At 43.1% G+C, this 26,395-nt stretch overlaps 2 protein-coding genes across 2 annotated transcripts in view; one reads left to right on the forward strand and one right to left on the reverse strand.

Annotated features, from left to right (window-relative positions):
* GSAP (gamma-secretase activating protein) overlaps positions 1 to 16,670 on the forward strand; it is a 65,996-nt gene extending 49,326 nt beyond the window's left edge. The window contains exons 25-31 of the mRNA XM_024196966.3: positions 3,575 to 3,645; positions 4,214 to 4,308; positions 6,948 to 7,067; positions 8,798 to 8,859; positions 10,772 to 10,876; positions 11,043 to 11,136; positions 14,748 to 16,670. Coding sequence (XP_024052734.2) covers positions 3,575 to 3,645; positions 4,214 to 4,308; positions 6,948 to 7,067; positions 8,798 to 8,859; positions 10,772 to 10,876; positions 11,043 to 11,136; positions 14,748 to 14,839 — 639 coding nt within the window. The 3' untranslated portion in view covers positions 14,840 to 16,670. The remainder of the gene's footprint in view (positions 1 to 3,574; positions 3,646 to 4,213; positions 4,309 to 6,947; positions 7,068 to 8,797; positions 8,860 to 10,771; positions 10,877 to 11,042; positions 11,137 to 14,747) is intronic.
* The window catches only part of CCDC146 (coiled-coil domain containing 146), a 124,331-nt gene continuing 114,604 nt past the window's right edge, over positions 16,669 to 26,395 (reverse strand). Inside the window, exons 16-19 of the mRNA XM_024196967.2 lie at positions 26,000 to 26,128; positions 25,039 to 25,176; positions 17,985 to 18,233; positions 16,669 to 16,893 (exon numbers count right to left, since the gene is read on the reverse strand). Coding sequence (XP_024052735.2) covers positions 16,690 to 16,893; positions 17,985 to 18,233; positions 25,039 to 25,176; positions 26,000 to 26,128 — 720 coding nt within the window. The 3' untranslated portion in view covers positions 16,669 to 16,689. The remainder of the gene's footprint in view (positions 16,894 to 17,984; positions 18,234 to 25,038; positions 25,177 to 25,999; positions 26,129 to 26,395) is intronic.

Consider the following 26,395-nt stretch of genomic DNA (forward strand, 5'->3'; position numbering starts at 1 on the left):
TTGGGGGGTGCCCAGCTCAGAGGGGCTGGGCTTGGAGCTGGGGGTCAGGGCTGTGGGGGGACGGGGTCGGGGGGTGCTTGGCTCAGAGGGGCTGGGCTCGGAGCTGGGGGTCAGGGTTGTGGGGGGATGGGGTCGGGGGGGGGTGTCCGGTTCAGAGGGGCTGGGCTCGTAGTTGGGGTCTGGGGGTGCCCGGCTCAGAGGGTCTTACCATGCCGCTTCCCCCCTCTCCCAGAGCTTCAGCGAGCCGCATCCAGGAGCTCCAGCCGCTCGGCCCACCAGAGCTCGCAGTCCCGCTCCCTTACCACGCAGCTCCGAGCAGGAGGACCTCAGGCCCTGCCCGAGCCATGCCGTTGCAGTGCTGTCCAGGGCCGCTCCTGGACGCGGCGCGCTAAGGCGCCGGGGGATGGGGGAAGGCGAAGGCAGAGGAGGGTGGGAGCCTCCGATATTCTCGTGGGGGCCCCTGCGAGGCCCGGGGTCTGGGGCAAATTGCCTCACTTGCTCCCCCCCCTGTTTCCCATACCCCATTTACCGGTCAGGTGGCCTGAATGTGATTCTCTTTCCAGCATTCTTTAATGTAATCTCAGCAATGTATGGCAGGGCAGGAACCAGCAAAGCAGGAAGTAATGAAAAATGGGTTTAGTTTTGTTCTTGGCCTTCATAGATCATCACTAAGGCTACGTTTTAGTAACGGGTATTTTCAGTAAAAGTCATGGATGGGTCATGGGCAGTAAACAAAAATTCACAGCCCATGACCTGTCCATTACTTTTACTATAGACCCCTGACTAAAACTTGGTCCGGGGGTCTGCTGTAGGGGGAGGGAAGGCCAGGGGGACTCCACACGCTGCTCCTGCCACAAGTGCCAGCTCAGCAGCTCCCATTGGCCGGCAGCCACAGCCAATGGGAGCTGCGGGAGCAGCACCTGCAGGCACGAGCAGTGTGCAAAGCCCCCGGGCCCCTCCGCCTATGAGCTGCAGGGACACGCTGGTGGGAGCCAGGAAGCGCCACCCCCAGGTAAGTGCCCCCCTGTACCTCAACCCTCTGCCCCAGCCATAGCCCTGAGTCCCCTCCCACACACCCAAACTGCTGCTGCTGACTGCTGCAGAAGTCACAGAATCCATGACTTCCGTGATCTCCGTGACAAACATGCAGCCTTAATCATCACAGAAGTACCTTAGAAAAGCCAGAGTGGCTGAGTACCTCAGTGGAACCTCAGCATCTCGGAAAGTAAGGCACAAAAATTCAAAAGTGGCATAGGCGCTCTAGAAAATATTAGCCCTGTCACTGCAGTATTGGCTGGTCTAGTCCATTTTGCTACTGATGTTTTTTTAATCTGGATTTTCTCCAGTTCAGTTTTAAGTGTACCAAGAGATGAGGCTTATACTGCTCTACCAGTTTCTACTCCATGTTCACTCTTACTGAGATGGAGAATGTTCTGGTGGTTAATGCACTGGATTAATGTTCATGTCCTGTTCTACCGCAGACTCACTAGGTGACAGTGGGCAAGTCACTTACTGTCCCCCATCTGGAAAACAACAACAATGCTTCCTTTTCCCTGCACTTTGTCTTGTATATTTGATTGCAGGAACTGTGGGGCAGGGATTGTCTTTGTACAGCCTAGCACAGTGGGGACTCTGAAGTGCTATCAGAATAGAATCATAGAATATTAGGGTTGGAAGGGACCTCAGGAGGTCATCTAGTCCAACCCCCTGCTCAAAGCAGGGCCAATTCCCAACTTTTTTTTTTTTTGCCCCAGATCCCTAAATGGCCCCCTCAAGGATTGAACTCACAAACTTGGGTTTAGTGGGCCAATGCTCAAACTATTGAGCTATCCTTCCCCACAAAATGTATGGAGATATACCTATCTCATAGAACTGGAAGGGACCCTGAAAGGTCATCAAGTCCAGCCACCTGCCTTCACTAGCAGGACCAAGTACTGATTTTGCTCCAGATCCCTAAGTGGCCCCCTCAAGGATTGAACTCACAACCCTGGGTTCAGCAGGCCACTGCTCAAACCACTGAGCTATCCCTCCCCCAATACAAACAACATAAAAAGACTTGCACACACTCAAAACTTGGTTACATCAGTATAACTGAACCAAATGACACCTGTAAGCTGCAATTTTTCTGAACTGGGTAGACGCTGGATAAGTATGTGCTTACTCAAACTCTACCAAGTCCCTGCAGTCATCCAATATTGTCATGCAAGTAATAGCATAGCAAATCACTGTGGCATAACTGTTGGGAACTCCTTTAGAAACTTCTCTTCCCTACTATGTGCCGATCTTCAGATATAGCTAAAACTCCAGAGGTAGCCAGAGTGTAGTTAGACTAAGGACTCTGTTGCTTGCTGGACCAGAAATGAAAGCCTTTCCAGACAGGAGGTGTGATTTTTCTGGCTCATGCCTGAAAATTGGAAGTCATTGTCATTTCCTGGAAATGAAAGAGAAACTGCTGAACTCCAGAGTATTTCAACTGGAATTTCCCATCACGTCCAAAAAGTTTCGAACTTGGAAAATATTGGAATGTTAGTCAGAGTTATCTGGCTTGTACAAGGAGTTCATCACTGTACCGTGGGGAAGTAAACTTTAACTTCTCTGTGCCTTCGTATACCCCCAGGAATATGGGGATGATACTTGCCTTAGGAGTGTTCAGTTAATCCCTTCAAACTAGTGTTTCTAAAGAATTTTGAGCCCCCCAGATGAACGGCGTTAGAGACATGCCAGATGTTTGCGGTGGTGTTGAGCTACAAAAACACTTCTCATTTAACATGAATGGGATTATTCCAAACAGCCCTATGTGGCAGTTGAGGTTTTGGTAATGAGGCTGGACTTGCACGCTGCCCTGAGCATGTTTAGGGAATCCTTTCAACATTCTCATACAAGGGCAGGTTCTGGTGAGTGGAGCTAGGAGCTAGCACTGGCCAATAGTTCTGAGCTGGAGGTCAGCCAGGGAGCACAAGAAAGACTGTGTGGGCTGAACACTTGTTTGTGGGTATTGGAAATCAGCTAAGAAGAGAGACTGAACTGGGGAGGGTCTGAGGAGAAAAGCTCACTTGTGTGCACTCGCCTCTTGCTTGCTGGGTCTGCAACTCACAGGCAGGAAGCTTGTGGTCTCCCCTCCTTCCCCTTTAGACTTGTGCAGCGAATTGAATATCCCACTGCTTTTAACATTAGTCAATTGGGTTGGGACCTTGAGTCCTTCCCCCACCAAAAGGCCCAACCAGGTAGCCATTATGTTTTCATTTGCCTCACAATCACGGAGTCTTTTCACATCTGTTTGTAGTTAAATAATGTGTGTTGGCTGGCTTGGCTGTGCACACTGTAGGGATACTGGTGAATTCAGAATTTAGCTTTAGGATTTCTTGTGCATGAGAGAGACATTGATTGATTAAAGGAGGCAACTCCCCCATCTCAGAGGTTGGGAAAGTGATGGGGAACGACTGAAGTCCTGATTGGAATAATCAGAGGAGACCTAAAATCCACACATTGATATCATGTGAACTGGTGTTGGAAATGCTAGCAGAGGCTAATGGCCTTCCACACAAGAACTCATCCACATCCCTTTTTGTTTTAGCTGGATCTGATCTGTCGGATAATGGAAGCTGTTTGGAGGAAATACAGTCTTCAGTCCTGTGTTCTCTGCTTGTAAGCAAGAGTTTTCCATTAATCTACAGCAAGTTTTATAGAATGTGGCAAAATGGTTTTGCCAAGTCCACCTTGCCATGAGTGGTTTTTGGTAGTATTTATATTGCTAACACCTGACTGAAAACCCAGCACCAGGTAGGCAACAGAGGACAGCTTCAACTAGTTGGGGGCGGGGGTACAGAAAAGCCACACTGAGCTCCTATTGGTTTGAGTCTGGGTTGTGGGTGCTGAAAAATCAGGCCACTTACATCCCTATGCAGATACCTACAGACAGGAAGTGTCTAACTTTAGGTACTCTACTTAGAAAGTTGTAGTTCTTTGTTTAATGGCAGACTTGTATGTATGCTGTGAGCAGGGGGCTCCACATAGATTATGTACGGCCACGTTTCAAATTGTTAACAAGAACTAGAATCCAGTAACTTTAACTCTTAAATAAACCAAGATGGTATCTCAGGACAATGAATTCCTTCTGTTTAAAATGCGTTCATTTAACTGTGACACAAAGTGACTAAGCCATGAGGGGAGTTCGATGTCTTTGGCTGCTAACAGGCTGTTTTATTAAATGCAGGGACGAGCGAGGAAGCGCGGCAGAGTTTGCAGCTTTCCACATCATGAGTCGGATTCTAGAAGCTGCCAATGGAATGTGTATACCCCTGCCCCCTGGTAAGCCCTGTGACACTGGAGCTCTACATTTCATTATTTTATTCCACCCTTGAGAATAAGAGCATTGCTTTGAATTTCTTCCAGACAAATAGCATTTACAGTAAGTGCAAGCTGTATTAACTTTGGCAGGCCTGAAATGTACTCAGTACAGCTGTGTGGGGAAGAGCTCTCCATAAACACCTGCAGTGAAATAAAACAAACGTCAATAGTTACAACAAAGATGGCAAATCATGGAGTTTTTGAAAAGTTTCACTTCTGAGCACCATTTCAATTCTGTGGGAAAGCGTCACCCAGAGTTAGGGGTTTTTTTCCTTCCCCTTTTTAATGAATTTTTAGTTCAGAAAGTAGCTGGGTTGGACTTTCAGTTTTAAGGGCTACCAACGTAAATGACATCCAGTGGCAAAACTGTTTTTTCCATGCTGCCCTGCTAATGTATTTCAGCCCTGAACTTCCAGCTGTGAGGATGGAGTAGAGGCCCTGATCCTGCAGCTGCCCCCAAGGGTGAGCCCTGTGCCCATGTAGATGTCCATTGACTGCAGCTTAAGAGGCTGCTCGTGTGAAGCAGCTTGCACTATCGAAGCTTTCATTTCCGTGTCTGTGCAGTCTTTGAAGACTGCAGAGATTGAAAGATTTCAGTTAGTGCCAGTTTTCAGAAGGGTCACCAACCAACTGACACAGTAACTGCTCTTGGACACTCTGCCGCAAACTTGAACCAGTAATATGAAGGCTCTGTATCTCATTACCATAAACCAACCCCTGAATCTACAATTTTAGATGCTGGACTGTTCATTAGATGCTTCATGTCCTGCTTTTGGGAGTAGCAACCAATTCTTCAGTCTGAAATACTTTAACAAAAATCTACTTGAGTAGAATGACTCTCTTGTTTTGCTTAGTCAGAAACTTTGGCCTGGAAATATTGTGACTTTGGCTTTTTAGGCTACTGGAGTACAAACATCATGTTAATGTGATCTTGATCTGTTGGGAAAGATGATCATAAGCAGGGGTGAAAGTAACTTAAAGGACTTACCGGTACGGAGTCCTGAGCGGGGGCGTGGCCTCAACTGAAAGAGGCGGGGCCTTTCAAAATTTAAAGGCCCTGGGGCTCCAGCTGTGGCTGGGAGCTCCAGGGCCTTTAAATCACCCCAGAGCTACCAGCTGCAGAGGCAGCTGGGAGCCCCGGGGCTCAGGGGCAAATTAAAGGGCCCGGGGCTCCGGCTGCTGCGGAGCTCCAGGCCCTTTAAATCCCTGCGGGAGCCCTGCCGCCGCTACCCTGGGGTGGCTGGGCTCCAGCGGGGATTTAAAGGACCCGGGGCTTCCCGCAGTGGCTGGAGCCCCGGGCCCTTTAAAGCGCTGCCGGAGAAGCCAGTCCAGTCCCACACGGTGTACCGGACCATACCGGCTTACTTTCACCTCTGATCATAAGTGACCCTTACCTCCATCCAGATGAACTGATGTCTCAGTTGGGGACACAAGGAAGAAGGGAGAGAAAAGATGGGAAAATGTTGACTTAATTTAAAATGAAGAGTGAGAATGCTACAAGGCACTTTAAAGTTGCTATTCAATCTGTTACAGGTACAGGGACTATATAAAGGGGCCCACAGAGATAAATTAGAAAGGAGTTTGTCTCAAGAAATCCATGGGACAAAGGGTGTAATGAAAATGTGCCAGTTTTTCTTTTGATGGTGCTAGACTACCATTACCAAGAGCTTCTGATTATCCCCCATAGAATTTTCAAAGCACTTTCTTTTTAAATTTTAAGAAGAATTTCTTAACACTAATTTTTGTAAATCTCATGTTGTTGTTTAATTTGCCAAAGCAGTAAGGGGCTTACAGACACCTGATAGATTTTGTCTGGATTTTAATCCAGTTAAGAATGTTTCTGCAAAAGGATTTGGCTTATCATCATACTGTTAGTTGTGAGACCAAAGTATGTGTGTAACCACATGCTGGGGGGATAGATCTGAGTCTATTAGATCAGAAACATGAATCTCAAAACTCCCTCAGCATTGATGCCATTTTTGTGCTGGTTCATGCTATGCTGGAGCATGGATAGTAACCACATATAACGCATGTTGAGGTTTATTTCTTGATTGATTAAGCAGGGGGGACTAAAAGACACATGCATAAGAAATTTTAAATGCAAACAAACAATTTATAGAATATTTAGCACTCTTTTGTGAATTAAAAATATTTTAAAATAAAGTAACAACTTTATGGCATGTCTCCAGACTCCCCCGTTTCATTTCCTGTTCCTTGCAGTGTGTGTTAAGATAACGGGAACTCAGCAGTTTCACATTATAAGTAGAAAATCCTTTGAGGAAGAAGGGTTTTTACCGTATTGTAACATAGTATCAGTTTGAACTGATTGCCCTGATTGCCCTTCAAATTGATGTATTCAACTGTAACTTAATACTGTTGCAGAGAGTGGAGGTGTTTAAATAACATGAAGACTAACATTTTTGTATGGCAAGTGTTGATAAACTCTTCCTCTCCTCCCACAAATAGAAGTATATGTGTTCGTAAAGGAAGTATTGTTATCAACTAAGCTTTAGTGCTATGGATGGCACGGCTGTAATTAGAGGCTTTGCACAAAACTGTTTGTATTTCTGTTGCACAAACAAGTGGTGCTTTCTTTGCAGGTTTTCATACTTTGCACATGGGGCTTGGAGTTAGATGTCTGCCTTTGCATACCCTGCTGCATTACATTGATAATGGGGTGTTACAGCTGACTGAGACATGCGCTATAAAACTTTTGAAAGGTATGGTGGATTTAACAATAGACACTTAGATTACATTCCTTTGTAACAAGTCTGCTTTGGAAATGGATACCCTTTATATATTTCAAAGGGACACCCATGGCTCTTTGCACAACTGGCTGCTGCTTTTTAAAAATTTTGAGGTTTTTTTTTCTTACAGTACATAGAGGAAAAATACAAGGGCCGAAGGTTCAATTCTGCACTTAGAATTGAAAGTTATTGTTGAAAGTTATTCCTGTGGAGCTGCTTTGAAGTCAGTGTGATTGCACAGCTGTTCCAGAGGACAAAACTGGGCATGAGCCTACATAACACTATCCCTGATGTGATAGACCATGAAATATCCATTGGGAGAATTTCAGCAGATCACCACATGGATCCCAGTCTCGTTTTTAAACTAGGAAATTTATAGAAACGTTAACATTAATGATTTTCATAGGCTTTATCAATAGCTTAAAAAAAGACCTCGCCCTCAAAATAACTGGATTAGCTTGCCTCAGCAAGCTTCCTCAGATTTATACAACAGACAAAATGCTTTTAGTGCTGGCATTAGTGGAATGTCCAGAAATTCTGCACAAGGCAATAAAGTCTTTTTAAAAGAAAAAAACCAGGAGTTTAAGACAATCATGCTTTAAAGAACTTTTAAAATATGCTATTACACCTCCAGAGTGGTTATTTTCATTAGGCTTTCTTGTAAGTAGGCTAAGAAACTCACCCCTGTTCTTTCAGCTATGTTTTGTGAACATTTAAAAAGAAGAAATAGTGTACAAAGCAGCATATGAAAATCATGTTCTGCACAATCACTTCTCATATACGCCAATCACTATCTTCTTGAATTATTGCCCAAATTTACAGCCAGATTATCCTACTTTGTGTTTCTTGGCATAGGACCAACTTTATGCAGTCATCATAAAGCCAACATCTTCATAAAACCAGCTTGTGGCTTCATAAACCATAGAATGACCACAACTATGTTCATTGCCCTTTTAGCTCAAAGGGAGCAGTTCGCATAACTCAGTTTATCTGAATCAGTTATTGGAATACAGCAATACAGTAGAACCTCAGAGTTACAAACACTTCGGGAATGGAGGCTGTTCGTAATTCTGAAATGTTTGCAACTCTGAACAAAACGCTATGGTGGGTCTTTCAAAAGTTTACAACTGAACATTGACTTAATACAGCTTTGAAACTTTACTATGCAGAAGAAAAATGCTGCATTCCCTTTATTTTTTTAATAGTTTATATTTAATGCAGTACTGTACTGTATTTGCTTTCTTTTTTCCCCTGCTGCTGCTGCCTGATTGTGTACTTCCAGTTCCAAATGAGGTGTGTTGTTGACTGGTCAGTTTGTAACTCTGCTGTTTGTAACTTTGAGGTTCTACTGTACCACACTATAACCTAACTAAAGCAGTTATGCTACTGTAATCAAACCTGTAACACAATACTTACCCAGTGGATAAAAGAAAATAGGTACAGATTTATACAGTACCCCATTTCTTGTTATTGCCAGGGTTGTGAAACAATTGTTATGCTTTTGGAAGGTGATGCTTCAAATTCTAATGGTTCCCAATAGGTTTGAATAATTACATTCAAATCTGTTATCTCAAAGGGTGAGGGGTGTTTGTGTGTGTGTGTGTGTGTAATAGAAGTTAATGTGTATTTTGCTGTTGAGTTCATTTAAGAAGCCATAGCCCTGAAGTCATGGTCAGTTGTTTATTTCTCTCTCTAATTTGTAGATCTGGACAACACTGAGAAGAATGAAAAGCTAAAATTTAGTATCTTTACAAGGCTTCCTGAGGTAACTGCATGGGGTGCTTCTAAAGTTTTGGATCCAGTTGTTATGAAATTGATCTGAGCTCAAGACTTAAGTCCCATGTAAATCATCATAAGATGGCTTACCAGGGAATTAAATAGTGCATGCTGGTCCACTGAACAGGGATGAAATTCACCTTGTGTATGTTCAAGGCCTTAGCTACATATACATTTTCTTTAAGTTTAACAGTGATTGGGAGGGGGGTGATTATTACATTGAGGAAAGAGGGCTTTTTTAGCTCTATTTATATTTAGCATTGGTGATCCATGTTAAAACTGGGATTAATAAGCATTTCCCTTTAATTCATGGAGTTTCCTACTCCTGTCCAACTTCACTACTTGTTAAAAATATATATGGTCTAGGGCAGTACAAGCTATTCCAATGTCATTTTATAATGCATACTGTGGTTTGGTTTTGCATGTATAATTACCATTTCAATCTAAGTCCATAGGTCTGGTTTTACCCAATTATTAATCGATGAGGTTTCTTACCACACTAGATTCTTGTTGTTACAGGAAGCAAAAAGAACTCTCATCTTTCTTAATGTGGTGCCCAAAACTGGATATAGTATTCCAGCTGAAGTCTCACCAGTATCTAGTAGAGTAGAACAGTTACCTCTAATCTCTTACCTATGACACTCCTGTTAATATGTCCCATAATGACATTTGCCTTTTTTGCCACAGCATCACACTATTAACTTGTATTCAGTTTGTGATCCAATATAACCCCCACTATTTTCAGCAGTAATGCTGCTTACCCAGTTATTCCCCATTTTGTATCTGTGCACTGATTTTTCCTTTCTAAGGGTAGTCCTTCGCACTTGTCTTAATTGATTTTCGTCTTGTTTGTTTCAGACCAATTATCCAGTTTATCAAGATCATTCTGAATTCAAATCCTGTCTTCAAAAGTGCTTGCACCTCTCCCTGCTTAGTGCTGTCCCCAAATTTATAAGCATATTCTCCACTCTATCATCCAAGTCATCAGTGAAAATACTGAATAGTACCAGACCCCAGAAGGACACTACTTGATATATCCTCCCAGTTTGACAGTGAACCATTGATAACTACTTTTTGAGTCTGATCTTTCAACCAGTTGTGCCCCCACCTTATAGTAATTTCATCTAGACCATATAAGTTTGCTAACAAGAATGTCATGTGGGACAGTGTCAAAAGCCTTACTAGAGTCCAGATATATAATGTCTACTGCTTCCTCCCTGTCCATTAGCCTGGTTACCATGTCAAATTAGCTGGATTTGTCAAGAACAAATCATGCCAAACCAATCTTAGCTATCACCTTATTATCCTCCAGGTTTGAACAAATTGATTATTTTATAGTTTGTTCTAGTAACTTTCTGGGTATCAAAATTAGGCTCATTGGTCTGATTCTGTGGGACTTCCTTTTCTCCCCCTTTTTGGAAATGGTACGATGCTTATCCTTCTCCAGCTTCTGGGACCTCACTTGTCCTTGAGTTCTCGAAGATAATCATTAACGATTCAGAGATTGCTTTGGCTAGTTCCTTACATCCTCTAGGGTGAACTTCATCTGTCCTGTTGACTTGTATATGTATGTTTCCAATCACTGAAAGTACCAATAGAATTTTTCTGTAAAAAGAGTTTCTTTACTTGGCTGCATTTAAAAAAAAAAGTGTCAAAGCTTTCTTTGTCTTCTGTCTTTTGTTCTAGGAATGGTTTAGTCAGTTGAGGTACAGCTCACAGTGTGGAATCTATAATGAGCCATTGGGCACTGTTGGGAAGGAGAATGGAATGATTCTAAGTGTACTCTGACTCTGGTGTTGAGTCATTAGGTAGCGAGACCTATTGTGACAGAAACTGCCACGTAAGGGCAATAGACTCACTATTGCATTGCATCTATTTTATGTTTGTTTTTTGCTTAATAGGCAATTGGTCACAAGGTCAGTCAGCTGTGGAATCATCCTGTCAACTCTAATTTTATTGCAAGGAACTCTGTTAAACTTTTGCTTGATAAACTTAGGAAGAGACAGGTAAGAGTTTGGTGGTGGCAATTGCTTGCTTTTTAATCTTTTAGCTTTGATAGTCTTGAGCCCAATGTATACTCTACCATTTGGACTGTTAGCCACTTTTAACTCAGTATTTAAGTAGCTACTTTACCACTTTTGTGAAGTAATATAAAGTGTTTTTCCTTTACAGCATAACAGACCAGTGGTGGACAGACTGTCTGTCCATGTAGAGTTTCTGCCACTTAACTACTTAGTTGATATGCTGGCAGAGGTAGAGGATCAAGGTAACATTATTATTATTATTAATTATTATTATTCAGCATGTTTATAACAGTAGTGCCTAAGGACCAAAGAGAAGTGGGTTCTTTCTGTACTTCGTTCCTTTAATGAGCTGTGTGCCCTGGATGTGCACATAGGGTTTTATCCTGTCCCTATGGAAGACTGCGGCCGAATACCATTGATTTCCATAGATGCAGGATTGGGCCTGTAGCTCCCATTTCCACTAATGGAAGCTGTGTGCACGCAGAGAAATGGAGTTTGGGGTTTATGTGTAGAACAGGCTTACAAAAAGCAGTAGTGTAGAGCTGTAGTTCCCACCATGGCTGTGAACATCCTCAGCCCCTCAAAGTGTTCCTGCCCAAATTTCTCTCAAAAGGGTGCCAGTGGGTATAGTGGAAAGCCAGGGTGGTGTGGCTGAAGTAAACCAAAGGAGTGAGGCTGGAATGACTTCTTCCTGTTTCAGGTATAACTGCAAGCTCAGTTATTGTTTAAAGGCTAAGAGCTTTAAATAACAATGAGGTGACAAACCCAATTGGGGCATGTGGGTTAGCAATGCATTATTAAAAACCACACATGCAAGCTTTGGTTTTAGAAGGGATGTATACAGAATGCCTGACAGTCTCTCAGTAGTAGTTACCTACCTATGGGTATATTAACCTTTCCATAAGAATTACATGTGTGTGTAATGGGCTTCTTACCTTTCTGATATCACTACTCTGTTTTCCCTTATTCAGCCAGTGGTGGGTAGTTTCTCCCTAACAAATGGGCAATTTGGGGTTTAGCTCTCTGGCCAAACCTCAATAAGAGTTCTCTCCTTTTGGGGGCAACCAAGACATTTAAAAACAACATGGTCCTAAACGGCCGTCCATGGGCTAAATAGTTTATTCACCTCCCCAGGCTGCAGCTCTCTGTTTATCTTCTTGTCAAGCTAAAATGCAATAATTTGCCTTCTCCAGGCTCAATCAAGGGCCCTTTCTCCACAGGCATCAGCTATGGTGTTCCAGTTGATAGGGGACTTCCTCCCACTTTGTTGGAAACTCCAACTTGGTATTTTTTAAAGAGTGGTACCAACACTGAGCCTCCAGCCTATACCAATTCTGTATTGTCCTAGAGTTTTTCCTTCTTTTCACTGTCTCTTCAGGTCTTGAACCACTTACCTCTTTCCAGAGCGCCTACCTCTTCATTGGCCCCTCCTTGGCTCACTGCTTCCGTAGCTTTCTTAGTGAAAACCTGTCTCCACATCTCACCACCTACTCCCTTGTAGGTCTCTCCCTTTCTGAGCCAGCTTTTTATATAGTTCTGGCATTTCTGTCCCATGGTTCCCTTATGGTGACATAATCCTTCTGGGAATCCTAAATCCCTGGCCTTAAAGGGTTTAGGCCCAGATTTTTAAAGGTATTCAGGCATTGCTGCACTCAGTGTTGCAATGTCTAGCTGATTTAGGATCCTAAATAGAATTTAAAAAAAGAATTTTAGGCACTTAGGAGACTAAATCCCATTGACCGTTTTAATCTATTTTAAGGTTTATACTGGTGCCTATCTGTATTGTCAACTGAGTGCCTCTAACATAAAATTAATAGCAAAGTCTTCAGTGCATCTTGTAGAGTCTCTGGGTCTCCTCCCTGTGGGATATGTTCTGTTTATGTCCCAGTAAAAAGCAGACTGGTGCTGCCAACTTTGAAAGGGGTCAGCACAATCTGCTACAATCTGGAAAGCAGCCAAGGTTAAATGTTAATCAAATCCACAATTACTGAGACAGTTTCCCCCCTAAATTACATTGCTTGCAATTTCATGTAACAGTATTATGAAACTGACAATACCAGGGCCACTTTCTATAAGTCCTTATTCAATTTACACTCAAGCAAAACTTCCATTGATTTCAGAGTTTTGCCTGTGTAAAATCTCCAGGATTTGACCTGGTATCCTGAGATAAAAGTGGCTGACAGACTCAATCTTATGACCTGATATTATATTGATACAGACTTTAAAGGTTCTATGAGTCTGTTTTTTAAAAAAAACAACCATAGAAGTCAATAGTAAAGCTCCCATTAGCTTCAATGGACACTGGATCAGACCTTATGGGCTAGATTCACAAAGGTACTTAGGCATCTAGAGAGGTAGTTAGTCACTTAAGCCCAACATTTTGGCTCCATTGACATGTGCAAAATCACTTCTCAGCTGCCACCTAACCCTGTAGGTGATTAAATCCCCATAGGTACCTACATTCTACACGTGGGCATGCTCAAAGCCACCTAAGTTCTGACGCTGCCCAACAGCTAATGAGCTGCTTGAAGCCCATGCTCAAACCGAAGCCCCAGCAAGATTCTCAAACAAGGTGTTTCCCTGCCTACCTCTCTGATGCAGCCCAATCCTGTAGGTGTGCTCAGAGTGCACCTGTAGGGTCAGGCCCACACAGAAGACAGCCAGGGGCAAGCAGGTCGGGAATTTTTCAGGGGTGTGGGTGTTCCAGATTCAGATTCTTGCTCTGTTAGATTTGGAGCTGGGATTTGAACCCAGTTTTCCTACATGCCGGGTAAGTCCCAACCACCAGGTTATAAGGGATTCTGGGATGGGTCTCTCTCAATCTCTTATTTGGAGCTGTTTCATTTTTGTATAAATAAATATTATTGGAGCAGGGATTTTAACCTAACTCTTCCACATCCTCGGCAAGTGCCCTAATCACCAGGCTGTACAGTCACTCTTTCTCTCTCTGCCCAGTGAATATTTAAATATTTATACCAAGTGGACTACCTCTCAGAGGGGGATGGAGAGAGGTCCACCCCAGAATGCCCAGTAGCCTAGTGATTGGGGCACTTACCTGGTATGTGGGGGACCCAGATTCAAATCCCTGCTCTGCCTGCTTTGGAGCAGGAAGTTGAACCCAGGTCTCCTATATCCTAGGTGAGTACCCTAAGTACTGGGTATAATGAGGTGGGTGGGTGTGTCTGTGTCTGCCTTTTTGCAAGAAAGGGCTGACCTGGCTTAGGCACCTAATTCCGAGAAAGGGTTTGCAGCTGAGATACCTAAATGGAGGGAAACCTCTCCCTCTGGCTCATCAGTCAGGTGGGTAAAGCCGAGATCAATGGGAGTCAGGTGCCAAAGTGCTTTTGTGGATCTGGGCCCTAAGCCCCCATGTCTTTTTCTCTGCATTTCTCTCCCTGCTTCCTTAGGTGGCTCCCCACTCAGCGTGCTGGATTCTGAGAATCTTTCTTTGGCATTGAACTCTTTCCATGTACTGTATGAGGAGCTGGGGTACCTAACTTGGAGCTGAGAATTCCAGTAGGCGGCAGCGTGCCTAATAGTGAGGCATTATAATGCTTACGAAACTTGGTGAATCTAGCCCTGAGTCCTTCCGAGAAATTTTTTTGTCTTTATGAAAAAAAGTAGGGCCAAAACTTTTAAAAACTGAGGGCTTGAATTTCAGAGATGCTGAGTATCCAAGTGAAATCAATGAAAGTTGCAGGAGGAGGGCTCCACATCTATGAAAACACATTTTAATCCTAACTTTGGTTACCTCAGATTGAAAATGTTGGTCATGGTGTCCTTGGGATTGAAAGTATTGGTGCAGAAGAACACTCATTGTGTAAATGCTGATGTTCTCAATGTACTTTTCCAGGTCTGAATCCATTTGAGGAAGAAGACAATGTGAATGCAAAATTCGTAGAGGAAACAGCACTGAAACACACCATGATGCTTTTAGGCCTGTAGTACTGCTAAAATATATTGGGTTACTTCAAAAAGCATGTCAGTCTTCCTACGTATATCACTATTTCAACAAGCATATTTGCAACTAAAATTCCAGTGTTTAATACTTCTCAAAAATTGTTAATATTTCTAAAACAAATGTCATATTAAAGGCTCCCAGTTTTCGGTTGCAACCATTAACTAGTAAAAGGCTGCCCAAAATAACATATGCTCCACTCTACTCATGGATGTATTGAGGAGGGACTAGACTGAAATTGAAGACTTGCTAGTAAATACAAGGAAGATAAAGGATTGGAGCTGGGGGGAAAATATATATCTGATACAGACCCTGCTCTCCAGCTAAATATGTTTTTATTATTCAGTTTTACACTGTGGAATGGCTGAACAGGAGTAGGTGTAGAAAGTTTCAGAATATGGTGGGAAAAGTTTCTTTAGAATTTTATTTTTATTCTAATACTACTCTTACAGGCAAGACATTTCTTAAAAAAGAACAGTCCAATTACATTGCGAAATAATGAGAAATTGGCAGCTGTTATTGCACTGATGTATAAAGGATTTCTTTGAGATTGCGTAGTATAGGCTAGAGGCAACAAATGCGGAGTAACTCTTTGTATATAATGTATTAATAAAGATGTATAAATTCCTCATACAGCCGGTACATCTCTTTACAGTACTGCCCCCATGCCTTTGGAGTTGGGTTTTAAAATATTTGCTCTCGCTGTAATGTGTATAAGAATCTTTCCTGATGTTTATAATGTACTGTACAATACAGCAGGAGAAGAAAGCTTCTTTGGAAACTTATCGTTACAGTGGCTTTGACGAATTGTATTTAATTCTGCCCCTATGACTTTAAATGTTTTTAGATCAAGTGTTAGATTTTTTCCCTTCAGGTCCCAGCGATATGATACAGAACTGACCTACCCCATTTATTTTTTTAGCTGTGAGCTATAACAGCAATTTTTTAAAAAGTAGTGTTTTGGTACCAAACAGGGAAAATTTGTGAACTTCAGACATGCTGAATTAGCATGGAACAGATGTACTTCCAGTTACTGGGTAAGAAAGTGTGCCAAAGTTTCAGAAGTAGTAAACTAGAATGAATTTGATGTTACTTTTTTCTTTTTAATTCCAGTATGTTTCTCAAGCTCTCTGTATAACTACCTCTGTTATCTTTTCTCAGCATAGTTTCAAATAGGGGAGTATGTTCCCAAACTTGTGTACCTATTTTGTGGTGCTGAATGAGAGAGATTCCACTCCCAGAAACAGGGCCCTTCTTACACTTTACTTCTCAGTATGCAAGAGCATTCACCCTTTCTTCTCCTCTTGCTCCTTCTCAATAATGGGACTTGTTCCCTCTACTACGGTTGCCATCAGTGATAAAGGAGGATTAGCTTTCTCACTGGTCTGTAGTGAGAGAAAGGGCATTTTTTTTATTTAAACAGACATGCCTGACAATTATCTTCAGTCCAAACTGCTCCCCATATTGATTTATTTGTATAATGAATAAGGTCATAGTTCAATTATGTTAATATTAAAAAGAAAAGCTACATCATCTTCTCTTGTTTATTGTACCTGTTTGTACTTTATAAGCATTTATTAACAAGTTAAAAACCAATTTTGATTATTGTTCACTCCTCTTAACATTTCAAAACAGTGCTATGTTTTGCATACTGAACCCCCATTAGCTACAGGGACTATTTAACTATACTACCTTCTTTAAAAATACTTTGTTTACAGTGTGAATATTTTGGCAAACTGCTAGCAAACATTTAAAAACATTTACAATATTAAAAGCCGTTGGCTTTGCATATTCAGTTGCTACTACTGGACTTATGATTTAGATGAAAATCACTTGTTCAGATTTCAATTGGCTTTACAATAGGTTTTCTTATGTGTCTCATATTTGAACCAGGTTCAGTTGGTTTGAAAGGAGCCAAAGCACCATAGGGACGTGGCAAAGGGAGAACATTTTCATTGTCTGGGATGTATGCGTTGGGGCGCTGCTCCGCTGTTGTATAGATACTATTTGGCGAGGCATACTGTTCCTCTTCTGCAGCACGCTGTGAAGAAACACATTTTAATCTGATATAACACTGACAGTCTGTTTCACAAGTCATGGCGAAGACAGTACTTAGAACTCCATTTACCACTTCTCAGCCATAGATCAAAGCACTTTACAAAGAATACTACTGTACTAATATCCCCATTTTGACAAACGAGGAAACTGAGGTACAGAATATTGAAGTGGCTGTCATAACATGGGGGAAACTGTTAACTCCACAGAAGTGTCTAATTCCAAAGCAGTTTTGCTGGGGAAACCTTCCTTGGCCTCAAGGCAGCATATTCTTTAAATGGGTGCACTGTGCACTCTCCTCCATGCTCAGGAAGTTTTTGCCAGAGAGAGGTGGAAAGCCCATGGCCTGCCTTCATCCAGCCCTTGGGGAGGCTAGTGCTGTCAGGAGTGCTGTAAATACTCTACTGAAATTGTACTTTGCCCCTGCCTGGTGAGCCAGAGGTTGAGGGAACCTCATACAAACAGGACATCTTTTTATAATACTGCCCCTACTTAGTGTGAACTCTCCCCCTACAGATCACTGGTTGTCCCAGTTGGTTTTAAGGAGGCAAGCTGCCCATTAAGGAACTTGCAACATTTTCCCATGTGCTCTTCCTGCCCACTGCCATCTAGCAATCTAATCTCCCTTTGTCTCTGCCAGTCTAGCATCTACAAGCTCCTACAAAAAAAGGTTGGGTTAGTTTCTTCCTCTGCGCTATCATCCTGAAACTGAATCCTCAGTATATTATCTGAAAAGATCAGTGCTCCTCTAGCTTGCCACCATCAAAATAATTACAGTGTTTAAACTGACACGTACAGCTTCCTTTTAGCACTAGACACCAGCTGACCAATTGGTGAGTTTTCATTATATACAGTATGCAGGACTTCTGTTGTGACTCTCCACAAAGCAGCTTGGCAATAAGCTCTTCCACGAGCATGGGTCAGTCTTGCCCTATTCTTCAAGAAGACTCCCCTCCCCCAAACTATGGAGAATGGGAGATGGCCAATAAGAAGCCACACAGCAAAGCCCTTGAAAAAAATAAACGAACTGGAACAATGTGAATGAATCCCAAATTGCACCATATGACAAAAGCCTACCTTTTCTCTGGCTTCGGCTGCCGCTTTATGCATCTCCTCATTGCGCAATACCTTCATCCACTCAATCTCTGTTTCTTTAGGAGGAGGGAGACCATTCTCTATCCTTGATGAGACAGTCAGCAAAAATTGTTCTTTGTCCCTCATTTCCTGTTGCAGTTTAATGGTAATTGCTTGCTTCATGGATAACTCTGCAATAAGAGCCATCATCTTTTGGGTTTTATCTTTTATTTTCTGCTGTAGTTCATTCATCTGGAATCAATAACATTAATTCAACTTTAACCAGTTCTTCTCTTTACATACACACTTGAGAACCAATCTTGCTTTCAGGATCTTTATTTTCAGAGAACTAATGGAAAACTTTTTCATCAAAGCAGTATATAATAGGAAATACAGAAAATCTATATGACTTTCTGGATGATGATATGGTGCTTTTATTTGTACAATACATATTAATCATTTCAAAAGCCAGTAAGGTAAGATAAATATAATACATGAGCTAATGCACATATTGTTCGTCCTATTTCTTTTTCTGTTGAATTGGAAAGAAAAAACTATCTCCATTAACCCTATTAGTTATCACTTTCAATGTTAGTACTGCTAAGCCATACTGTTATTTTGGCCTAGTCTTTAAAAAACTAATGTTCACATTTGTGTGTGCACAAATAACGACCCACTTATTTGTGAATTTACATGCACATTGTGTTCAGTTACACATGCATTTAAAAGTCTAATATTTATTTGTTGTTTATACATTTGCAAATACAATATATAGAAGTGTGTGGGGCAGAAAAATTCTCGGAAAAGTTTTCACATAAGGGACCCATGAAATCCCCCTGAAAATTTGTGTGTCCAGCTGATGAACCAAGAAAATAATGTAGAATTTTTGTGAAACTGTCATTGTTCCCAGGGAGCATAAAATATAGGCTAGGGGTTCGGTACTGGATGGAGAAAAAGTTCATCTTAACTGTCTATTTTTTTAAAGCATGGTTCTACATTTAAAAATAAATGTTACATTCCTAGTCACCCAGTCTGCTCCTTGTGTACATTCAGAGCCATACCAACTCGCTTTCAGTAGAAAACATTGTACTCACTGTTTTACTCCTGTTGGCACGGCAGAACCAACCCACTATTAAAAAGGCAGGCCTGGGATGAAATCCTGGCCCCACTGAAGTCAATAGCAAAACTCTAACTTCATAGTGCAGGATTTCATCCTGGAAGCTGTTCCATATTGTGCAGAGTGAACAGCATTGTATACCAAATTGTATTCACTTATGCCTGCATGAGCCCAGTGAAGGCAACTGGAGGTATAATGTCGAGACAATGGGATGGTACAAAGGTAACATTTCTGCAAGTCAGTTAGGCTCTTGCTGGTGATGATGCAGAAGAACGAACCCCAACTTGACTTCCAGCAGGTATGGTAGAAACAGCACCTGTTCACTTTTAAGTGACCATATGTGACAGAATTATTGAAAGAGGAAAAAACTCGATGCCATTTTTATCCACAATATCCCTTTCTAAATCTGTTAGTCTTTAAGGTGCCACCAGACTCCTTGTTGTATCCCTTTCTACAGTCACTTCTCAGGCCTGGTCTACACTACGATTTTAGGTCGAATTTAGCAGCGTTGCCTCAATTTAACCCTGCACCCGTCCACAAGACGAAGCCCTTTTTTTCGACTTAAAGGGCTCTTAAAATCGATTAATTTACTCCACCTCCGACAAGAGGATTAGCGCTGACATCGGCAATTTGACGGTATTGGCCTCCGGGAGCTATCCCAGAGTGCTCTATTGTGCCCGCTCTGGACAGCGCTCTCAACTCAGATGCACTGGCCAGGTAGACAGGAAAAGTCCCGTGAACTTTTGAATTTCATTTCCTGTTTGGCCAGCGTTGCGAGCTGATCAGCACAGGTGGTCATGCAGAGCTCATCAGCAGAGGTGACCATGGAGTCCCAGAATCGCAAAAGAGCTCCAGCATGGACCGAATGGGAGGTATGGGATCTGATCGCTGTATGACGAATCCGTGCTAGCTGAACTCCGTTCCAGTAAATGAAATGCCAAAACATTTGAAAAAATCTCCAAGGGCATGAAGGACAGAGGCTATAACAGGGACTCGCAACAGTGCTGTGTGAAAATTAAGGAGCTCAGGCAAGCCTACCAAAAAAACAGAGGCAAATAGCCGCTCCAGGTCACAGCCCCAAACATGCCGCTTCTATGATGAGCTGCATGCCATTCTAGGGGGTGCAGCCACCAGTACCCCAACCCTGTGCTTTGACTCCATCAGTGGAGTAGGGTGCAACATGGAAGCGGGTTTTGGGGACGAGGAAGATGAGGAGGAGGAGGAGGAGGAGGAGGAGGAGGTTGAAGATAGCTCACAGCAAGGAAACAGAGAAAACGGTTTCCCCAACAGCCAGGATCTGTTTCTCACCCTGGACCTGGAGCCAGTAACCCCCGAACCCACCCAAGGCGGGCTCCTGGACCCTGAAGGCGGAGAAGGGACCTCTGGTGAGTGTACCTTTGTAAATATTAGACATGGTTTAAATGCAAGCATGTTTAATGATTAATTTGCCCTGGCATTCGTGGCCAGTACAGCTACTGGAAAAGTCTGTTAACGTGTTTGGGGATGAAGCGGAAATCCTCCAGGGACATCTCCATAAAGCTCTCCTGGATGTACTCCCAAAGCCTTTGCAAAAGGTTTCTGGGGAGGGCAGCCTTATTCCGTCCTCCAGGGTAGGACACTTTACCACGCCAGGTTAGTAGCATGTAGTCGGGAATCATTGCAGAAGAAAGCATTGCAGCATATGGTCCCAGTGTTTGCTGGCATTCAAACAACATCCGTTCTTTATCTCTCCGTGTTATCTTCAGGAGAGTGATATCATTCATGGTCACCTGGTTGAAATAGGGTGGTTTTATTAAGCGGACATTCAGAGGTGCCCGTTCCTGCTGGGCTGTTTGCCTGTGGTGGGGGGAGGGGTGAAGCCATCAAAATGCGACCTTGTAACAAAAGCACATGTGCTATATAATGTTAACAGCAAGGTTTGCCATGAAAGAGTGTACCCATTGTTCTATAAAATGTGTCTTTTTAACTACCACTCTCCCTTTTTTTCCCTCCACCAGCTGCATATGTTTCTCCTTCCCAGAGGCTAGCGAAGATTAGAAGGCAAAAAAAAAATGCACTCGGGATGAAATGTTCTCTGAGCTCATGCTGTCCTCCCACACTGACAGAGCACCGCAGAATGCATGGAGGCAGACAATATCAGAGTGCAGGAAAGCACAATATGAACGCGAGGAGAGGTGGCGGGCTGAAGAGAGTAAGTGGTGGGCTGAAGATGATAGGTGGCGTCAGCTTGCTGACAGAAGGCAGGAGTCAATGCTCAGGCTGCTGGAGCATCAAACTCATATGCTCCAGCATATGGTTGAGCTGCAGGAAAGGCAGCAGGAGCACAGACTGCCACTACAGCCCCTGTGTAACCAACCACCCTCCTCCCCAAGGTCCATAGCCTCCTCACCCAGACGCCCAAGAACGTGGTGGGGGGGGGGCCTCCGGCCACCCAGCCACTCCACCCCAGAGGATTGCCCAAGCAACAGAAGGCTGGCATTCAATAAGTTTTAAAGTTTTTAAGTTTTAAAGTGCAGTGTGACCTTGTCCTTCCCTCCTCCCCCACCCCACCCGGGCTACCTTGGCAGTTATCCCCCTATTTGTGTGATGAATTAATAAAGAATGCATGAATGTGAAGCAACAATGACTTTATTGCCTCTGCAAGCGGTGATCGAAGGGGAGGGTGGTTAGCTTACAGAGAAGTAGAGTGAACCGGGGGGTGGCGGAGGGTTCATCAAGGAGAAACAAACAGAACTTTCACACCGTAGCCTGGCCAGTCATGAAGGATGTGGAAAAATTGGAAAGAGTCCAGCGGAGGGCAACAAGAATGATTAGGGAGTTGGCGCACATGACTTATGAGGAGAGGCTGAGGGAACTGGGATTGTTTAGTCTGCAGAAGAGAAGAATGGAGGGGATTTGATAGCTGCTTTCAACTACATGAAAGGGGGTTCCAAAGAGGATGGATCTAGACTGTTCTCAGTGGTACCAGATGGCAGAACAAGGAGTAATGGTCTCAAGTTACAGTGGGGGAGGTTTAGGTTGGATATTAGGAAAAACTTTTTCACTAGGAGGGTGGTGAAGCACTGGAATGGGTTACCTAGGGAGGTGGTGGAATCTCCTTCCTTAGAGGTTTTTAAGGTCAGGCTTGACAAAGCCCTGGCTGGGATGATTTAGTTGGGAATTGGTCCTGCTTTGAGCAGGGGTTGGACTAGATGACCTCCTGAGGTCCCTTCCAACCCTGATATTCTATGATTCTATGATGCGAGTGTCATGTACCTTTCCCGGCCATCTCACGTTGTTGTTGGTAAAACGTTCCTTGTGATCCACCAGTGCTTTCAGCACCATTGAAAAGTACCCCTTTCGGTTTATGTACTCGCTGGCTTGGTGCTCTGGTGCCAAGATAGGGCTATGGGTTCCGTCTATCGCCCCACCACAGTTAGGAAATCCCATTGCAGCAAAGCCATCCACTATGGCCTGCACATTTACCAGAGTCACTACGCTTGATAGCAGCAGCTCTTTGATTGCGTTGGCTGCTTGGATCACAGCAGCCCCCATAGTAGATTTGCCCACTCCAAATTGATGCCCGACTGACTGGTAGCTGTCTGTTGTTGCAAGCTTCCACAGGGCTATCGCCACTCGCTTCTCATCTGTGAGGGCTGCTCTCATCTTAGTATTCTGGTGCTTCAGGGCAAGGGAAAGCAAGTCACAAAGTTCCATGAAAGAGCCCTTACGCATGCGAAAGTTTCACAGCCACTGGGAATCGTCCCAGACCTGCAACGCTATGCGGTCCCACCAATCTGTGCTTGTTTCCCGGGCCCAGAATCGGCGTTCCATGCCATGAACCTGCCCCAATAACACCATGATGTGCACACTGCCGGGGACCGTACTTTGTGAGAAGTCTATGTGCATGTCCTCATCACTCATCACTGCGCTGCCGATGCCTCCTAGCCTGGTTTTGCTTTTGCAGGTTCTGGTTCTGCATATACTGCAGGATAATGTGCGTGGTGTTTACAGTGCACATAATTGCCGTGGTGATCTGAGCGGGCTCCATGTTCCCGGTGCTATGACGTCTGCACTGAAAAAAGGCACAACACAATTGTCTGCCATTGCTCTGACGGAGGGAGGGGCAACTGACCACATGGCTTTCAGGGAATTAATATCAACAAAAGGGATGGCTTTGCATCAAGGAGAAACACAAACAACTGTCTTACAGAATGGCCCCCTCAAGGATTGAACTCAAAACCCTGGGTTTAGCAGGCCGTTGATTTCACGGAGGGAGGGAGGTGGGAGCAAATGAATACAAAACAAATTGGTCTATTTCTTGTTTTGATCCACTCCATCTATCTTATACATCTTAGGCTGGCAGCAGACGGTGCAGTACGGCTGCTAGCCATCATTATCTCCTGGCTGCTCACCAGAAGATGGTGCAGTACGACTACTGGCAGGACTGAGTCTCCAGGAGACTAAACTTGAAAAGGGAATGACCTGGCTGAGTCACGCCCAGGCGCCCCTGACCGACCTCACCGAGGTCAGCTAAAAGAGCACCCAGGATATGACGATGATGGCTACCAGTTGTAATGCACCATCTGCTGCCAAAAGGCAATGAGCTGCTGCTGTGTAGCAATACAGTCCCATGTCTGCCAGCACCCAGGAGACGTACAGTGACGGTGAGCTGAGCGGGCTCCATGCTTGCCGTGGCATAGCGTCTGCACTGGTAACCCAGGAAAAAAGGCGCAAAACGATTGTCTGCAGTTGCTTTCACGGAGGGAGGGAAAGGGTGCCTGACGACATGTACCCAGAACCACCCGCGACACTGTTTTTGCCCCATCAGGCATTGGGATCTCAACCCAGAATTCCAATGGGCGGTGGAAACTGCGGGAACTGTGGGACAGCTACCCACAGCTACTCACAGTGTGTCCTGTGGACGCAGTCCGCTGAGTTAATGCACTTAGAGCATTTTGTGTGGGGACACACACAATCGACTGTATAAAAACGATTTCTCAAAAAACAACTTCTATAAATTTGACCTAATTTCGTAGTGTAGACATACCCTCAGAGTAGAACCACACTTTAAACAAACATAGGTTAGCAGCAGCCATGTTAAATTTCCCTGTAGAAAACAACTTAGACATGTTTGTTGCTGTAATGGTCTGTTCTTATTTATCTGGATCTGTTCAAGCTCCAACCCTAATACCTGGAAAGAAAACAAGACTGGGCCAGATTTTCTTCATTCACTTCAGTTTTCTTCTGTTTTTGGTTGTCTCTTTTCACCTCACTTGTTATCAGTGTCTCTCTTCTGACATTGCTTTTTCTTTAGCAAACCTCTTAAGTTGGGTTTTCTTTTTTAAGAGCCTCCTTTATCTTTTCAAAATATTAGCTCTATGAGGCAGGCGGAAATAAATGTGATAAACAAGAAAAAATGATTGTTTTGAGAATTTTCTTTAATGCACGGGTGTGTGACTATTTCAGCCTGTATGTGTAAGAAAAACCTGCCTGCTAGCTCAATGTACCGGTATCTCCTTTCAGATTGTAGAGTATGGAGCCTGCCTGTGTTTTTCCTATTATTGAGCAGGTCCATATAGTTGTTTGAAACTATTGGTTGGATCATTCATTCGAAAAGGAGACTACCCTCAACATTTTGCTTAGCTTTTAAGCTCCCAACCTCAGAAATAATTCATTGTACACATAAATAAAAGGTAAAGAAAACGATCACAGCACAGCTTTCAGAGATTTCAAGTAAATACACGGTATTTCACTTATTTACAACTATAGCTATGTCATCTGCAGACAGCTATATGCAGCAACTGTAAATAGTTGCCTGTAATGTCCTATGAATCATTGTAAGTACAGTAAAAGTTTGTATAAAAGTCATCCTTGTTCTCACTTCCACAAATAAAATACATCAGCAGTTTTAGTTACATAAGGGATTCCTGGAAACAAAGAGTTTGATCTGATACTTACCCGTTTTGCTAATATCAGCGTGTCTTCCTTCCCATTCTCTGTCTTGGTACGGAGTCTATCTGTTAGCCGGGAAACTTGCTCATAAATAAAGTCCTTCTCCAACAATTTCTCCTCCTTTTGTACCAGCTGTATTTCTAACTATAATGAGAACAAACACATACACAACGGTGAATGAGTAGGAGTAAGACCTGCTCACAATCACTTTGCAATAGATACATTTTTACAGACTTGACAGCTTTTTCAAATTGTGTAAAGAAATAGTAACAGCATAAATAACCACTTCAAAATGAATCCTCTCCTGAATGACCAAGACTACAACTCAAGCTCGGTACGAGACTTGGAGTTAAAAGCAATAATACAGAAACTAAATTATTTAAAACAAAAGGAACTTTCTAGCTCCTTGTGGTTGTAGAGAGAAATCTGAAAAATGTAAGTTCCAAAGTCTCAAAAACCAGAAAGCAAATAAAAAGAATTCAAAATAAATACATTTTTATAAAAAAGTCTCATGCTTTTTAAGCCACTTTTTGTTTGTTTGTTATTGGAGACCTGATTTAGGTTGTTTGGGGTTGGCAATACTGGACACATGTGGGCTCACATTAATGCTGCTATGTTCTGCCCTGACTGTGCTCCTATGCAGAGCTGCTCCTCACAGCTTTCACATCTGTGTGCTGTGCTGCAGCGCCCACAAACCCAGCTCAAAGATTTTTTAACTTTTCATATAGAAGTTTTATAAGAAAGAAAAGAAAAGACTGTTTGCATTTCCCAGGGCAATAGTTCTCAAATTATTTACTATTGTGGGCTGCCTATGCAGCCCTCTCTGTTATATGTGGGCTGCATCCACACAATATATATACTATCTATATGGCCCTGATGATGTCACACAGGGCGCAGGTTGAGAACCACAGTTCTAGGGTAATCCAGCCATGTACTGTGATAAATTCTGTCAGACATGCTGTGTTACCTCTTCAATCTTTTTGAATAATTCAGGTAGTGATGGGTCCTTCCCTTCCAGGGCTCGCTTTCTGTTCTTCCCCTCAGGATCAGCGAAGCGTTTCTCCAGACTTTTAATTCTGTCCTTGCACTGAGAATACTACCAAACACGAAAATATAACTGTCAGGTTTGGGGTGGTTTGGTGAATAAACAAAAAAGCCATTATTGATACGTGATAAACGAAATAGCCAATCACAGATGAGAAATATTAAATGGTCTCATCTCATGAATTACACTGATGTCCTTAGTGATGCTTTGGTCCAATTTGGCTGATTTATACACTAAGAACCCTACTGAAGTTAATGAGTGGGTATAGGATAGATTGGCAGGGCACAATTAGCCTTATTTGTGTTTTATCACAGATTA

The sequence above is a fragment of the Terrapene carolina genome, unplaced genomic scaffold, assembly GCF_002925995.2.
Source record: "Terrapene carolina triunguis isolate 2854851 unplaced genomic scaffold, T_m_triunguis-2.0 Scaffold68, whole genome shotgun sequence".
Taxonomy (NCBI): Eukaryota; Metazoa; Chordata; order Testudines; family Emydidae; genus Terrapene; species Terrapene triunguis.